Consider the following 17,416-nt stretch of genomic DNA (forward strand, 5'->3'; position numbering starts at 1 on the left):
TTTGATGCTTTCATTTGAAAAGACTTCCCTCTACATGGCATTTATAAATGTATTACATGCCTTCTGTGAAGGAAAAATATTTTTTGAACTGTTGCTAAGGCGGGCCGTTGCAGTACTTGAATTACAGCTTTCCTTTAAGAGACCAGAACCAACTCCTATATTGGAATGAACTTCATTAAAAATGAATGAAGGTATACAATTAAAAATTTGTGTGTTTATATAGCTATCAGTCTTGTAACGAATATTTCCATATGCACTTAGTACTGTTTCTATTTTTTGTTGTTTTTTTTTTTTGAGACAGAGTCTCACTCTGTCGCCCAGGCTGGAGTACAGTGGTGCAATTTCGGCTCACTGTAACCTCTGCTGCCCGGATTCAAGCGATTCTCTTACCTCAGCCTCCCGAATAGCTGGAATTACAGGTGGCCTGCCACTGCGCCCAGCTAATTTTTGTGTTTTTAGTAGAGACAAGGTTTCACCATCTTGGCCAGGCTGGTCTTGAACTCCTGACCTCATGATCCACCTGCCTCAGCCTCCCAAAGTGTTGGGATTACAGGCGTGAACCACCATGCCCAGCCTGTTTCTATTATTTACTTGCCCTCTGGGTAATTTTGTACATTGCATGTATTTGATTATTCTCCACACTTTAATGATTTATAGTTTTATGCTCCAGTCCAGATTTTTTTTGTTCCAAACCTGTGTGCCCAATTGCCTTTTGACATTTTTAGTTGTGTGCGTCTTCAGACATCTCAGACTCGCTGTGTCTGATACAGAACTCATTATGTCCTTGCTTCCCGCCATACTTGCCCCTCCCGTAGGTTTTATACTCTGAATGGCAACTCGATTTATCCAGATGCCTGTGCAAGAAATTGTGTTATCTTTAAACTCTTCTTTCTCCTTCACTCCCCATATCTCATATAGTACACCTTGACTCAGTTCTTTGGATTTCTTTCCCTTTTAGTTACCATAATGTCTTTTTGGTATAATTGCAATAGTCTTTAGTATTGTTTAATTTATTTAGAAAACTAAACAGAGTTGCAGAGCTGGTCATAATACTTCCTTGCTTTTGAGTGGTTTCCATTTGTTTTAGAGATGAAGTCTAAAGTCCTGAGCAAGACTTAAGATGTTCCTTTGTGGCACTCCTATGTCCCCAGACTCCTGTCTCACATTTATTCCACACAATCTGTAGTCTACAGTTTAAGCTAAATTAACCTTAATTTTTAGTTCTTTCTGCCTTAAGGCTTATATATATGTTGCCCCTCCCTAGAATTCGATAAAATATTTATTGGCTGCCTACTATATGCAAAAACCCTGAGTAGTAGTGACCAAGCCAAAGTTTGGTCTACTGGAGCCTGCATTTCAGTGGATGACAAAGGTAATAAGTAGATAGATGAGTGAATGCATAATGTCAGATGACAAATGCTAGCAAGAGATACAAAGCAGGGAAGGAACTAGATGGTATGAGGGTGCTCAGTTATGTGATGAGATAAAGAACAACAATTTGGGGAAGGTGGCATTTGAACAAAGACCAAAGGAAGGGATGAAATGAGCCATTTGACTAGGCAGAAAGGATTCTAGGCAGAGAGAATATGTGGCCAAAAAAAATGAGATAGCTGTGTGCTGGACATGTTTGAGGACCTTAGCAAGGAAATTTGTATGGTATTAGGGAGTATGTACTGAGGGATTGCCAGAAAGCAGAGCATGTGGACCTTGTGGCCCAGTGTAAGGATTTTGGCTTTATTTTTGATATGATTGGTAGCTCTTGGAGGATCAAGAGCTGTATAACCTGATTTACATTAGGATGCTTTGTACAGAATAGAGTAAAAGAGTAGAGGCAGGGAGATCGTGAGAAGACTACAGAATTCTAAGCAAGAGATAATAGTGTTTCAGTCTACAGTGATAGCAGTGAAGGAGATAGGAAACAGTTGGGAGTAGTCTGTTTTTCATTTCCCCATATGTCTAGTCTTAAGATCTCAAATTCAGTATCATTTCCTTAAATACTCTTCCGGGTATCTCTTAAACTGGGCCAGGTCTGTCTTAAGCACTTTGTTCTTTTTTGTGATACTTATAAAGTAACAGCTGCTGTAAGCTGCGTTTGTATCTCCATGTCAAAGATAGTAACTGGATCAATAAATATTTGTTGAGTAAATTAAAAAATTATCTATTAGAAATCTTCCTTAGCCCTATGTCTAGCCCCCATTAGGATAGGAAAATCCCTAGTAGCCAGTACTAAAACTTTTACAGTTTAAACTTTTTTTGGTTGTTTAATAATATGTTTATAAAATGTTTACTAGAAGCAAGCAGTATGTCTTGATCACTTCACTTTTGAACTGCTGGCCACATAGTGATGCTAAGTAGATATTTGGACAGTTTTTTTCTAGGGAATGAATGTCTGATTATCTTTAAAGTTACCATTACCTTTTTAATAGCACTATGTATTTTTACTGTTAACATTTTTCTTTTTTTTGTTGTTTTTTTTAGTGAAACTGATGAAAGTTGTAAGAAGCACCTTGGAAGAGTGTTATCTATTTGGGAAGAAAGGTCTGTTTATGAAAATGACGTGTTGGAACAACTTAAACAAGCTCTGTGTAAGTGTAGAATCCTGATCTCTTATCTTGATCTCTTCATTAAAATGTATTCTTCATTAAAACTTAAATGTTCTTTCATTTCAGATGGTGATAAGAAGCCTAGGAAGCGAACTTATGAACAGATAAAGGTGGATGAAAATGAAAACTGTTCCTCTCTGGGATCTCCAAGTGAACCACCACAGGTAGAAGTTTTACCCTGTTAAAAGAGTTACAGACTTCTACTTCATGTTGCCACCAAGCTTTATTAATTTTGTTTCACTTTTGTAAATTGATTTCTATTATACTTTTGGGTATAAGAAAGAAGCCACATGAATATCTCTTATTTCCTGATTAACAAATTAATGTAGTATGTAGTATGTTGTATATTGTATATATTGTATATTTTGCATAGAAATCATATTTTGCATAGAAAGAGGATTTTTAACTGCCAAGCATGGTTAGATATGGTGAGATTTCAGCTACTTAAACAGATGCTTTTAAAAATAAAACATGCCTATTTTGTTATGATTTTTTTTTTTTTTTTTGAGATGGAGTTTCACTCTGTACCCAGGCTAGAGTGCAGTGGCACTATCTTGGCTCACTGCAACCTTTGCCTGCCGGGTTCAAGTGATTCTCCTGCCTCAGCCTTCCAAATAGCTGGGATTACAGGCATGAGCCACCAAGCCCAGCTGATTTTTGTATTTTTAATAGAGTTAGGGTTTCACCATGTTGGCCAGGCTGGTCTTGAACTCCTGGCCTCAAGTGATCCTCCTGCCTTGGCCTCCCAAAGTTCTGGGATTATAGGCATGAGCCACTGTGCCCGGCCCATGTATGATTTATGTACACTAAAATTTTCATTCTTGGACATAAACACTGCCCCTTTAAGTATTTTTGTTTTTAAATGTAAAAAGTAGTGTTAGAGTGGCTGAGTGCGGTGAGACAAAACCTGGCTCCTGCTGAGCCCTGGTCCAGAAGCAGACATGGGGTTGCCAGAAATTAGTATCCTCTAGGGTCACAGGAACTCACAAGGACAACAGGAACTCACAGTGCTCCGTGGGAGTGAGAGGACTGGACCCAAATTCACTGAATAAAATCAGAGGCTTGGAGGAGCTCTTTCCCCCATAAATGGAGCTTGAAAAAAAATACAATCAATTACTACCTGTAACTGTGGATTTATATTAGTCTGAGTACTGGAGAAGCAGAAGGAATGAGACCAAGGCCAGGACCTGAGTCAGCCTACCTGTTTGTTCAGTGAGAGGAATGCTGAAGCCCGCTGGCCACTATGGACAAGAGCTTGAATAGAAAAGTGATAAAAACGTAACATTTGGAACAACCAAACGCTAAGAGTTATGTCTCTTCCTATTTGGTAATAACTTATGACAGAAAATCATTTTTGGCTAAGAGCCTCATGATTCCATGAACAGTGTTTTGCCTGAGTTCTAGATAAAGGATCTGGCCTCCTTCCACTCTCCCTGATGAAAGAGTAACCACAGTTGCATATCTTAGGAATGTTTTTAAGTAATCATTTGCCTTTTCTCTAATACTTGTATAAAATGCTATTGCTCTTTGTTTTATAATGACCATTTTTTAGATTAGTTGTGCTGCTTAATTATCAATGATTCAGCTTTGTGGTTTTCATTTTTTGTGTGTGTTATTCTTTGTAAGAATGGCTAAAATCTCTTTGTAGGATCCAGTTAAACTCATTTCATTCTCCTCTAGTAGAAAGTACTAGGCTTAGTGTTGTTTCATACAACTGTGCTTTCTTACCGGATCCTTGATCAGGCATTGGGAACTTAGAATGTACTTATGTAGGATTGTGAAGGCGTGATGAGATCAGGTTGTAATTAAAGCATCAATGCATTGCCAAGACAGTAAAGCCAGATTTCTTCTTAGAACTCCAGGCAATTAGAATTTTCTGAGAATGATTTAAAACATAGTAGTTAGTTGGGGCAACATGAGAAACAAGCTTTCTGGTAATTGTTGTTACTCTTAAGCACACTTGAATTGTAGAGGGGATATATCTTACAATGAAATTATTTTTTAAAATACTGAAATTTTAAACACTTCTAATGAGTGGGCACACGTAGGATAGTATATTTCTTATTAGTTTCATTGATTCCTACCACATTTGATCATTTGTCACGTGCTACCATTTTTTTCAAGGGAATAGTTTAAAAATCTTTATATATACGCAGAATTACTAATATCATATATTTTTTAAAGCGTATGTATAATTTCCTAGTGTTTCTGAGTCTAGTCTTAGAAATTAAAAGAAGAAAGAAAGATGAAAAAGATGGGCTGGAGAGTGGAGACTAGTAAAATAAAATTCAATTGTTTTTCTTTGGAATAACTTTATAGACACTATGAATTGTGAAATCACCAGCAAAGAGTTGCTCTTCCCTCCTAATTATAGCTTATATGAAAACAGTGGAAGTAAAATATTTTAATGATAAAATAATTTCAGTACTGGTTAAGCAATATGTAAATACTAGTCATTAGATTATGGAATTTTGAAATATTTTAATCTTATTAACAAGCCATTGGGTAGTTGAAGATATCATATTTGAACATATTCTGGAACTACATTTCTCTTGGGCTTTAATTACAGCACTTAGAAATGATATCTGGGAGACTCTTCTGTGTTGTAGTAGATGATTTGTAACCCTCTTTCCCTAATATCCAATTTAATACTAAAAAAAATCTCGTGTACAATGATAATGTAATGAATATATCATACATAAAACTTGTATTCTCTAGGTTGAAGTTAAAGTCTACCTTCTCTTTTACCACTGATGTATTTGCCATATAAATCAGTTGCTTACCTCATTTTAGTACTCAGATAATTATTTTTACACTCTGTCTCTACCACTGGAGTAAGCTGTCTTCAAGGTCTAGGGCCTTGTTTATATTTTCAACACCTAACATAGTATAGCTTCCTTTTTTCTTAATATATAAAAGAAATTGATTGTCTTCAAAAGCAGTTTATATTAGAAGCTTTGTGCTAGTAAATAGCCCATAGGGATGAAAAAATATGAAATTGAAGTCTTTTGCACTTGTTTAAACTTAATTTGTTTTGGTTCTGAAGTTGTGTACTTTTTAGACTCTAGATCTCGTTAGAGCATTACAAGATCTAGAAAATGCAGCCTCAGGTGATGCAGCAGTTCATCAGAGGATAGCTTCTTTACCTGTTGAAGTCCAAGAAGTATCTCTATTAGATAAAATAACAGGTAAGAAAAGAAAATGTGATCCAGAACTTTTTTGGGAGTTGGATGAGAGAACAGCATATGTCATTGTTTTTGTTGTATAATATTTTATTATCCTGTGCTTCTCTTAGATAAAGAATCTGGAGAAAGGCTTTCCAAAATGGTAGAGGATGCGTGTATGTTGCTGGCAGATTACAATGGCAGATTGGCGGCAGAAATAGATGATAGGAAGCAACTCACTCGAATGTTAGCAGATTTTCTTCGTTGTCAAAAGGAAGCCCTTGCAGAGAAAGAGCATAAATTGGAAGTGCGTAACCTTTTTCTTCTTTAGTGCTTATTTATTTAATTTACTTTTTGTTAGGAATTTTTAAATATTTTAATCTATATGCACATTTTGCATTTTTTAACATAGACCTTTTTAGGCAGTAGCCTAGGTAAGCTTCTCCTTGTATTAATGGTTTTTCTTCTACTTGAACAAAATTAACCTTGCAAGTAAACTTAGAAATTTGGAATTAGCAAAATTGGTTGCATTTAAAAATTATTCTTGTGAAATTCCATGCAACTGTAATTTGTCTTATCAATTTAACCCTTATCTATCACAGAAATAATAGGAAAATAGCAGGTGGCAGTAACTTGTAGGATTTATTTAGTTTCTGTTTTGAGAAGATGTAGTCTTTTAGGTACACCATTAATTCTTTAAATTACTCACTTAATTCCACCCACCGATTCTAATGCTTACGTGTTCTCAGCCCCACTCCCGGCTCACACCCTTAGGTAGAAATTCATTGCTCCTGTAAATTAAGTAATAATTAGTACTGCTGATGAGAAATCTGGGAGTGCAGGAGATAATAAAAAAAAAAAAAACATGCTCATATTTCCTTTAATTAGAGTAGCAATTGTTAGGGATACATGAGCCAGATTTGGTTTTATGTAAAAAAAATCTTTTAGTTGATGAGTTCTTGTTTAACTTGTATTGCTGTGGCAATTTCTTATTGTAATAATATGTAGGAGAATTTCTTATTTGAATCCCTTTATTTACAGAAAGCTCACTGTAAATCTGTAGGAATGTCATGGTACTACCCCATTAAGTTATTTTTATTCGTATTTAGTTATTGATTCAGCAGTCTCTAATTGTGCCAAAAATGGTGCTTAGATTAGATTGCCATTGCTACCAATGAGAGCTGCTACTTAATTATTCCCACCTCAAATTCCTGGCTCTCAAGTTAGCACTACTCCTTTTCAATTTACTCCTTCTCTGCTCATGTAAATACCCTCAGATGATAATTGTTGGCGGGCACTATGCTCTACCTTTGAAGATGTTGCCCACTTCTACATGGAAAGGAAAAGATGGTTTTCTTAAAAAGATGAATTTGATAATTGACTTGCCAGTATTTCACCTTGTGATGAAACCTCAATCTTAAACATAGTGTTACTTGTTTTATTGTCCACAGAATTAAGGGTAAGTAATGTCATACAATTTTTGTCTTTAGTGTTTCAGTACGGTTTCTTTAACTTCTATTGAGCTTCTGTTGCAGATATTGGACATGGGCGTATCTTCTAACGATGTCATCACCATTAGTGTATTCTTCCTGCTAAAAATAAATATCAACCCCCAAAGCCTGTATTGTCTCATGTTTTTGAAAATTGAAGAGAAGACTGTAACTTTATTCTTCTTTATACTTTCTCACTTATGATGATAGTCTTTTGTCACTGTTTACAAAAATAGAACTTATATTTGAAGTGTAACTGTAGAAAATAGATCAGATGCCACTCCCCATAATCCCCTCTTTTCCCAGTGCCTTCCAGCCACATTTCATAGTTGGCAGTCATAGATTATGAGGCTGATGATAATAACAGTCATAGGTAATGAGGCTGATGATAATAATAATGTTAACATTCATGTGTCAGGTACTATTCTCGGCCCTTCACATAATCCACTCATTTAATCTTATACAGCAGGATGTATTATCCACATTTGATAGATACAGAACTGAGGCGCAGGGAGGTTAACTTGCCTAAGGTCACAAAGAGCTAGTGAGTTGTTTGGAACCCAGAGAATCTGCTTCCAGAGCCAGTGCACTTCATCAAAAAGACACATTTGCTTCCTGTTTTTACTTAAATCTAAGATTACAGCAAATGCTAAAGCCCTATTTTTCCAACTTTTTCTCCTCCCTCTCTCCTCAGAGGTAATTATTGTCTTGAAATAAAGCTTTCTAGGAACTTTTATTGTTGTTATTCTGCATAACTGGTTTTTATATTATAAAGAAGAAATCACCTCAATTATGTTCAGCTGTTTTTTTAACAAGTAAAGAAATACTCTTTACAAGTAGAGAAATAAACTTGAAAGTTATTCCACAGAACTCTTTGTAAATTATCACTTAGAACTGTTATTCCTTTGTAGAAGATGTGGAAATGATTTGAGATACTTAGACTTTTTTGTACCAAGTAGGTGGCATCACTTTGAAGTTGAGACTGAGAGGCGAAGATTTATATTTTCTGAATCAGCTGTGATACCATCAAATAATTTTCATCTACTGTGTAACTTTGAGCATTAACTGTGATTGACCAGATACTGATGTATCATTAGTTGCTGCTTTTTTGAAAATGGAACATAAATTTAAAGTATCAATTCAGGAATTGGCCATTTCATATTTCTTAAGGAAGCCATTATTAAAGCATGTGTAATGAATGAAAACATGAAGTGGTTTAAAATTTGTGTTTTAAGAAATCATTAATCATTATTTTTAAAACTTCTGACTATAGTTGGTTACAAGCAGAAGCAGATAACTGTTGGGCCGGGTGTGGTGGTTCACGCCTGTAATCTCATCACTTTGGGAAGCTGAGCTGGGCGAATCACTTGAGGTCAGGAGTTGAAGACCAGCATGGCCAACATGAGGTGGAGGTTGCAGTGAGCTGAGATCACATCACTGCCTTCCAGACTGGGCGACAGAGCGAGACTCCGTCACACACACACACGCACACATACAGCAGATAACTGTTAAAATAGACTATTAATAAATTTAGTTTACATTTATTTATGTTAGGGATTGCTATAGGAATCAGTTACCATTCCGAAGTTGAAAGTATTGTATAAACTGTTGTTCGGTTAGCTTATTGTCTTGGAAGGCATACATGAATAGGATAATTAAAATGACATTTTGATTTTGACGTTGTTTCCTAGTACATACAAAAGTTATGTTTACACTTTACTGTTGTCTAAGTTTGCATTAGCATTACACGTAAAAATGTGTATATCTTAGTTAAAAATACTTCATTGCTAAAAATTAATCATCTGAGCCTTCTGGTAGTCATCCTCTTTGCTAGTGGGGGTCTTGCCTCGATATTGATGGCTGTTGACTGATTAGGGTGGTGATTGCTGAAGGATGGGGTGGCTGTGGCAATTTATTAACAGTGATAAAGTTTGCTGCATCAATTGACTTCTTTCTTGGAAGATTTCTCTGTAGGATGCAGTAAATTTGATAGCATTTTGCCTACAGTGGAACTTCCTTCAAAATTAGAATCAATTTTCTCAAGCCCTGCTACTGCTTTATCTAGTAAATCCTTTGTTGTCATTTCACCTCCACTGGGAGTAGATTCCATCTCAGGAAACCACTTTTTTTTGCTCATCCATAAGGAGCAACTCCCCATCAACAAGTTTCATGAGATTGGAGCAATTCAGTCGCATCTTCAGGCTCCACTTCTATTTCTCATTCTCTTGCTATTTGCAGCAGATCACAGTTATTTCCACCACTGAAGTCTTGAACCCCACAAAGTCAGTCATGAAAATTGGAATAAACTTCTTCCAAACTCCTGTTAATGTTGGTATTTTATCTCCTCCCATGAATCATGAATGTTCTTAATGCCATCTAGAATTGTGAATAATTTTCTGAAAGTTTTCAGTTTACTTTGCCCATATTCATCACAGAAATCACTATGGCAGCTATATGGCCTTATGAAATGTATTTCTTAAATAGTGAGACTTGAATGTCGAAATTACTCTTTGATCTATAAGTGGCAGAACACATGTGTTAGCAGGCATGAACACTAGTCACATTGTGCATCTTCATCAGAGCTCTTGGGTGACCAGGTACGTTGTCAATGAATAGTAATTTATTACTGTTGTTATTTTGGAGACAGGCTCTTGTTCTTGTCGCCCAGACTGGAGTGGTCATGCAATCACAGCTCACCGTAACCTTGAACTCATGAGTACAAGTTATCTTCGTGCTTCAGTCTCCCAAGTAGCTAGGACTGCAGGTGTGTGCCACCATGCCTGGCTAATTTGTAAATGTTTTGTAAAGAAGAGTTCCCGCTATGTTGCCCAGGCTAGTCTTGAACTCTTGGGTCAAGCAGTCCTCCCACCTTGGCCTCCCAAAGTGCTGTGACTACAGGTGGGAATCACTACATCTGGCCAATAGTAATATTTTACAGGTCTCAACAGTGGGCTTAAAGTATTCAGTAAACTATACTGTAAATAGATGTATTGTCATCCATACTTGTTTCATTTATAAAGCACAGGCAGAGTAAATTTAGCATAATTAATTATTAAGGACCTTAGAATTTTCAGAATGGTAAATGAACATTGGCCTCTGCTTAAAAGTCATCAGCTACTTTAGCTCCTAATGGGGGTCAGCTTGTTTGTTGAAGCTTGAAGCCAGGCATTTATTTCTCTCTAGCTGTGAAAGTCCCAGATGGCATCATCTTCCCGTACCAGTCTCTTTTTCTACATGGAAAATCTGTTGTTGAGTTTAGCCACCGTCATCAAGGACCTTAGCTAGAGCCTCTAGGTAACTTGATGCAGTTTTTATATCCACTTGCTGCTTCACTTTGTACTTTGAAGTTATGGAGACGGCTTCTTTCCATAAACCCCATAAACCCTTTGCTAATTTCAAGCTTGGCTTCTGTAGTTTCTTTACCTCTCTCAGGCTTCACAGAATTGAGAGTTCAGGCCTTGCTCTGGATTAGGCTTTGGTTTAAGGGAATGTGGCTGGTTTGATCTTCTATCCAGACTACTAAAACTTTCTACATATCACCAGTAAGGCTGTTTTCGCTTTCTTATTTGTGTGTACACTAGAGTAGTCCCCCACCTTTTTTTGAGATATTGTGTCACTCTTGTCCAGGCTTGAGTGCAGTGGCTTGATCACGGCTCACTGCAACTTCAACCTCCTGAGCTCTAGCAATCCTACTTCAGCCTCCTGAGTAGCTGGAAATAGAGGCATGTGACACCATGCCTGGCTAATTTTTAATTTTTTTGTAGAGACAGGGTCTCACTATGTTGCCCAGGCTGGTCTTGACCTTCTGGACTCAAAACAGTCCTCCTGCCGTGGCCTCCCAAAGTGTTAAGATTACAGGCATGAGCCACCACACCTGGCCTGGAGTGGCGATTTTAGTTTCCTTCGAGAACTTTGCCTTTGTATTTACAGTTTGGCTAATTGGTGCAAGTGGCCTAACTTTTGGCCCGTTGCGGCTTTTGACATGCCTTCCTCACTAAGCTTAATCACTTCTAGCTTTTGGTTTAAAGTGAGATACCTGTAGGATTCTTAATTGACCCAATTCCAATATTGTGTCTCAGCAAATAGGGAGGGAGAGAGACAGGGACAGCCAGTCACTGGAGCAGTGAGAACACAGACAATGTGTGTGGATTAAGTTTGCTGTCTTAAATCACTCATCACAGATTACCATAATGCATAAGAATAGTGAAGCAGTTTGAAATAGCACAAGAAATACCAAAATTTGACAGACACTTAAGTGAGCACACGCTGTTGGGAAAATGGTACCTGTAGACTTGTTTGGTGCCGGGTTGCCACAAACTCAGATTATAAGAAAACACAATATCTTGAAAGTGCATTAAAATGAAGCATGATAAAACAAGGTATGCCTGTATTTGATTTAAATTGAGAATTTGGTAAGATGCAGCTCTGTGGATGTTTCAAAGAAGCATGTGACTAGTTTATTGATTTATATTTTTGAGGTCTAAATATTGTCTAAAATATTTTATGTTTAACTCAGTTTTTTCAGGAATCGAGTCTTTTAGTTGTTAATGATACAAGTAATCTCTTTCCATCATAGGGAAAAAGTTTCTTAAGCAAAAGACTTAGCCCTGTTTATGGGCTCTGTATTTTCTGTCCTTTTGTTTTCATGTAATACATTATATGCATCTTACATGTCATTGTTTTTCTTTGAATATATGGATGTATCATAATTTATTTAACTGCTCTGTTGTTACTTTTTTTTTTTTTTTTTTAATAGACAAGATCTCACTTTGTCATCCACACTGGAGTACAGTGGCAAGATCAGCTCACTGTAACCTCACACCCCTCCTGCCTCAGCCTCCCAAGTAGCTAGGACTACAAGTGTACATCACCACGCCTGACCAATTTTTTATTTTATTTTTTGCAGAGAGAAGGTTTTGCTATGTTGCTCAGACTGCCTATTTTTATTGCTTTTATATTCTTAACAGAATTTCAGGGAACATCTCTTTAGTTAACTTTTCACCCGTATATATTGATACTGTTAATTCTTCTGATAAATTTCTAAAGATGAAATCACTGATTCATGTTAAAGACTTGATCCTTGTTACCAGTCTTATTGCCATCTTTGATGATTTCTGAATATCATCTATGTCTTCTGTCCAAGGCCATTCATTTTCTCCAGAGGGAAACACCTCAGATTTACTGGTTAGATAACATAGGACATCTGTTTTAGAACAGTGCTTTACCTCTTAGCACTGTGATTTGGGTCCCTAAATGCACACACTGTTTTGCTGAGTTTCTCTCTACCATCTTTTAGTTCTGTGGGATAAGGGTTTTACCAGATTTGTGTAAAGAGTTTTAGTTGATCCTTATTGTCAACCTTAAGACTCATCGTTACATATTAAGGAGGCTGGTACTTCAGAGTCTGGAACGTATCCACAATTCCTTGGGATGAATTGCATTACTTTTGGTCATTATTTCCTGTTGCAGTTGTCCTCATCTTCCAGCAGGTTCGTTCTTCCTTTCCATTTCCCTTTCCTTCTTTCAGATGGAGTCTCACTCTGTCACCTAGGCTGGAGTGTAGTAGCATGATATCAGTTCACTGCAACCTCTGCCTCCTAGGTTCAAGCGATTCTCCTGCCTCAGCCTCCTGAGTAGCTGGGATTACGGGTGCGTGCCATCACGGCTGTCTAAGTTTTGTGTTTTTAGCAGAGACAGGTTTCGCCGTGTTGGCCAGGCTTGTCTCAAAACTCCTGACCTCAGTTATCCGCCCACCTCAGCCTCCCAGAGTGCTGAGATTACAGGCGTGAGCCACCACACCCGGCCTTCCAGCAGGTTCTTGGCGTCTGTGTGCTGTGGTCCACTTTCGTCTGTCCTTATGGATTTCTGCCTGTGTAAATTGCTTTATTATTTTAGTGACTTATTGGGAGGGAGCAGATAAACATGAGTTTGCTCTATCATATAAATGGAAGACTTTTTATGTCTTAATTAAGTAGAACTGTAATATATGTGTTTCATAACTGCTGCCAAACGACCCCTAAGTGGTTGTCATGTATTACCTAGCTTAAAAGATGATCTTCCTGCTCCCTCTCACAACTTCCTACATCATTGCAACCATATGGATCTTTTAAGAAATAAGATCCCATCACACCCCTCTTTAAAAACTCATCAATGGTCCCCCAATACACTTTTGGATCTTATTTTGAACTCATATCAGACACCATTTAACCTCATCTTGTATCATCTCCTTGGCGTGCATTTTGTTTTTCAGGCATATCAGGCATGTTCTAAAATCGGAGTTTTTGCTTTGCTGATTGTTAACAGAGAGAGACTGGAATGCCCTTGCCTCCTGCTCTTTCCTTAACTGGCTCCTTTTCCACTCAGGTTTATATTCCTATGTCAGGTCTTCAGAGAGTCCTACATCCTTTTCTTTTGGTCCCACCTACCCATTCCTCTGGCGCCCTCTTCCCAACTGTATTACATTGTCATTTTGGTTTTTGTTTTTCTTCCATATTATTTATTTCTATTAATACTTTATATACTTAGTTTTCATGTGCACCTGCCACTAGGATGTTAGTTTCATGAGATGAAGAACCTTGTTTTGTTTTTCATGTTTATTGCCATACCCTCAATGCTTAGAGTAGTTTCTGTCGCCTGGTAGGCACTCAGGTGTTTGTGTTAAGTAAACGAATGCCATTAGAAATGTAACCTGCAAGAGGTATATATTTTAAATTGATAACTTATTTGCAACTAAATCAGGAAAGAATGATACTTTAATAAATAAAAATGATTGAAAGACCCTTGAGGATTTTGAATAAAATTTATATCCAACATAATTGGTTAAATCATTTTAGTAGAGTCCAATACTTAAAAAGTCTTAAGTGGGCTGTGTGTTCAAGGCATGCAGTTTGTAGAGCTGCAGCTGAGCATTTTGAACAAAGGAGTAAATGATCATTTTGAAATTGTAGAATTATTTTACCAGCTTGTGTTTTTTTCCCTTCTGTAGGAGAATAACACTAACAATATGTGAGAATAACATGAATAAAAAATGAACGGTAGTAATCCATAGCATTGTATAAGTACTGAATTTGTAAAGAGTAAAAGTGCCGGAGTAAAAGTGCCATCTAGTGGAAGAACTGGAGCTACAGATGAAACCAGAGTCCTTAAGCCAGTGTTCGTTCTTTTACATCAAAGTCTGTAACAGAGAGGAATTTACAGTCTCTTGCCCTTTGTGCCTGTTCACTCATTCATGGAATGGAAATGTAATACTAATACTAATAACTGTCAAGAGAGGCGTTCATGGAACTCTGATGGTTAAAACGATGCATATGGGCAGTTACATTTTCTTGAGACAAAGGAAGTCCTTAATAAACTGGTAACAAAGTCTACATTTTGTTGTTACTGTATCAGTTCTTAGAAGTTAGATGAGACTGAAAAGTAGTTTGGAGCCACATTGTGGAGGGCACTTGAATGTCAGGCCCAGTAGAGGTTGATAACAGGCCAAAGGGAAGAAAGGAGTGGTGGTGTTGGTGGTGTCTGAAAATGGTTAAAGTTGCTGAGTGGATTGGATTGGAGAGAGATTCGCAGTAGGGAGACCAGATGCAACTTAATTACAAAAATTTATGTTCTGAGCAGTAAAAGCCTGAACTACAGTGGGTGGTAGCAGTGAAGTGTGTGTGTGTGTTTTGAGACAAGGTCTCACTCTGTTACCTAGGTTGGAGCACAGTGGCACAATCATGATTCACTGCACCCTTGACACCTCACACGCCTCAGGGGATCAGCCTCCCGAGTAGCTGGGACTACAGGCGAATGCCACAACGCCCGACTAATTTATGTGCTTTTTGTAGAGACAGTGTTTCACCATGTTGCCCAGGCTGGTCTCGTACTGCTGGGCTCAGGTGATCCACCTGCCTTCGCCTCCCAAAGTGCTGGGATTACAGGTGTGAGCCACCACATCTGACAGTGTTTTTTTTTTTTTTTTTTTTTTTTAACTGTAAAAGTAGTACATGCTTATCATAGTTGAAAAATCATTGATAGGCACATGCAGATACCATCTAAAATTTTTATCACCCATTAAATAACCTTTGGCAAGATTTAGAAGGATAGAATCAGACTGTACATGCCATATTATATAGTGTCTTTTTGCACATTTACTGTAAACATTTTATGATTATAAATTTCATTTAATAGCTAAGTTATATTGTTCTATAGAAGTAGTATTCTGGCTGACACGGTGAAACCCCATCTCTACTAAAAATACAAAAAGCTAGCCAGGCGTGGTGGTGGGCGCCTGTAGTCCCAGCTACTCGGGAGGCTGAGGCAGGAGAATGGTGTAAACCCGGGAGGCGGAGCTTGCAGTGAGCTGAGATCCGGCCACTGCACTCCAGCCCGGGTGACAGAGCGAGACTCCGTCTCAAAAAGAAAAAAAAAAAAAAAAAAGTAGTAGTATTTGTTTAGCCAGCTAACTATTTAGTGTTTATATTTCTTCCAGTTCCTTGCTCTTGAAGAACGTTGCTTTAAATCACCTTTTGGCATTTATGTTACTTCCAGTTTGATACTGAAAACATTGCTCTGAATCACCCTTCAGCTAAGTTTTGGCTTATCCGTGATAGTCTTCTCATAAATTCCTAGAAGTGAAAGAAAAGAAAAAGAAAAAGCAATAAGGGGATACGGTTTTCATGCTTGAATTAGTGACAGTTTAAGAAAACAGCCTGGGCACGATGGCTCACGCCTGTAATCCCAGCACTTTGCAAAGCCAAGGCGGGCAGATCACCTGAGGTCAGGGGTTCGAGACCAGCCTGACCAACATGGAATAACTCCATCTCTACTAAAAATAAAAAATTAGCTGGGCGTGGTGGCGCATGCCTGTAATCCCAGCTTCTCGGGAGGCTGAGGCAGGAGAATGGCTTGAACTCAGGAGGCGGAGGTTGCAGTGAGCCAAGATTGCGCCATTGCACTCCAGCCTGGGCAACGAGCGGAACTCCGTTTCAAAACAAAGAAAAAAGAAAAAAAGTGATATTCTTTGTAATGACATGGGGTTGTGGAAATGGGAACTCTTAACACATTGTTGATGTAAATTCATTCGGTCCACTCTGTGGAGGACAGTTTGGTAATAAGTATCAGAAGCATTTATTTTACATAGTTTTTTTCTCTTTTCCTTTTATCTGATTACTTAAATGTATGTAGTGATTTAAAGTAACTAGTAGACCAAATTCTGGGTTCAGTCAAAGGGATGGTATAGTTTTGTTTTACTGTTTTAAAAAACTTCAGGTAAAATACACATAAAATTTACCATATTAAGCTTTTTTAAGTGTATATAGGTCACTAGTGTTGATTATATTCACATGATTTTGCACCTTATTTCTAGAACTCTTCGTATTGCAGAACTGAAACACTGTACCTACCCATTCAACAACAATTTCTCATTTCCCCCTGCACCCAGCCACCAATTTTTCTTTCAGTCTCTATGAATTTGACTACTCTAGATACCTTATATAAGGGAAAGTATACAGTATTCTCTTTTTGTGACTGGCTTATTTCCTTAGCATAATGCCCTCTAGGTTCATCCAATTTGTAGTACACATCAGAATTTCCTTCCTTTTTAAGGCCGAATGATAATCCGTTGAATGTATACGCTGCATGTTTTCATTTGACCATGGATGTATACTTGGGTTGCTTCCACCTCTTGGCTATTGTGAATAATGCTGCTATGAATGTTGGTGTGCAAATAATATCTTTGAGGTTGGGCATGGTGGCTCATGCCTGTAATCCCAGTACTTTGTGGGTGGATTATTTTATGTCAGGAGTTTGAGACCAGCCTGGCCAACATGGTGAAACCCTGCTTCTACTAAAAATACAAAAATTAGCTGGGCGTGGTGGCTGGCGCCTGTAGTCCCAGCTATTTGAGAGGCTGAGGCAGGAGAATCACTTGAACCCAGGAGGTGGAGGTTGCAGTGAGCCGAGATCACGCCAGTGCACTCTAGCCTGGGTGACAGAGTGAGACTCTGTCTCAAAAAATATACATATATAATATATATATGTCTTTGAGACCCTGCTTTCAACTTGGGGGCATATACTGAGAAGTTGAATTGCTAGATTATACATTAATTCTATTTTCAAATTTTCTTGAGAACTGACATACTGGTTTCCATAGTGCTACAACATTTTGCATTCCCACCAA

At 37.8% G+C, this 17,416-nt stretch overlaps 1 protein-coding gene across 3 annotated transcripts in view; it reads left to right on the forward strand.

The window, feature by feature from the left end:
• Positions 1-17,416, forward strand: part of RPRD1A (regulation of nuclear pre-mRNA domain containing 1A) — a 74,076-nt gene that overhangs the window by 32,247 nt on the left and 24,413 nt on the right. For 2 of the 3 annotated variants that reach the window (XM_015121722.3, NM_001260968.1), the window contains 4 exon segments: positions 2,479-2,585; positions 2,670-2,767; positions 5,665-5,791; positions 5,899-6,074. In XM_015121722.3, the coding sequence (XP_014977208.1) occupies positions 2,479-2,585; positions 2,670-2,767; positions 5,665-5,791; positions 5,899-6,074 (508 nt within the window). 3 annotated transcript variants of the gene reach the window in all.

Source organism: Macaca mulatta, chromosome 18, assembly GCF_049350105.2.
Source record: "Macaca mulatta isolate MMU2019108-1 chromosome 18, T2T-MMU8v2.0, whole genome shotgun sequence".
In the NCBI taxonomy this organism is placed as follows: Eukaryota; Metazoa; Chordata; class Mammalia; order Primates; family Cercopithecidae; genus Macaca; species Macaca mulatta.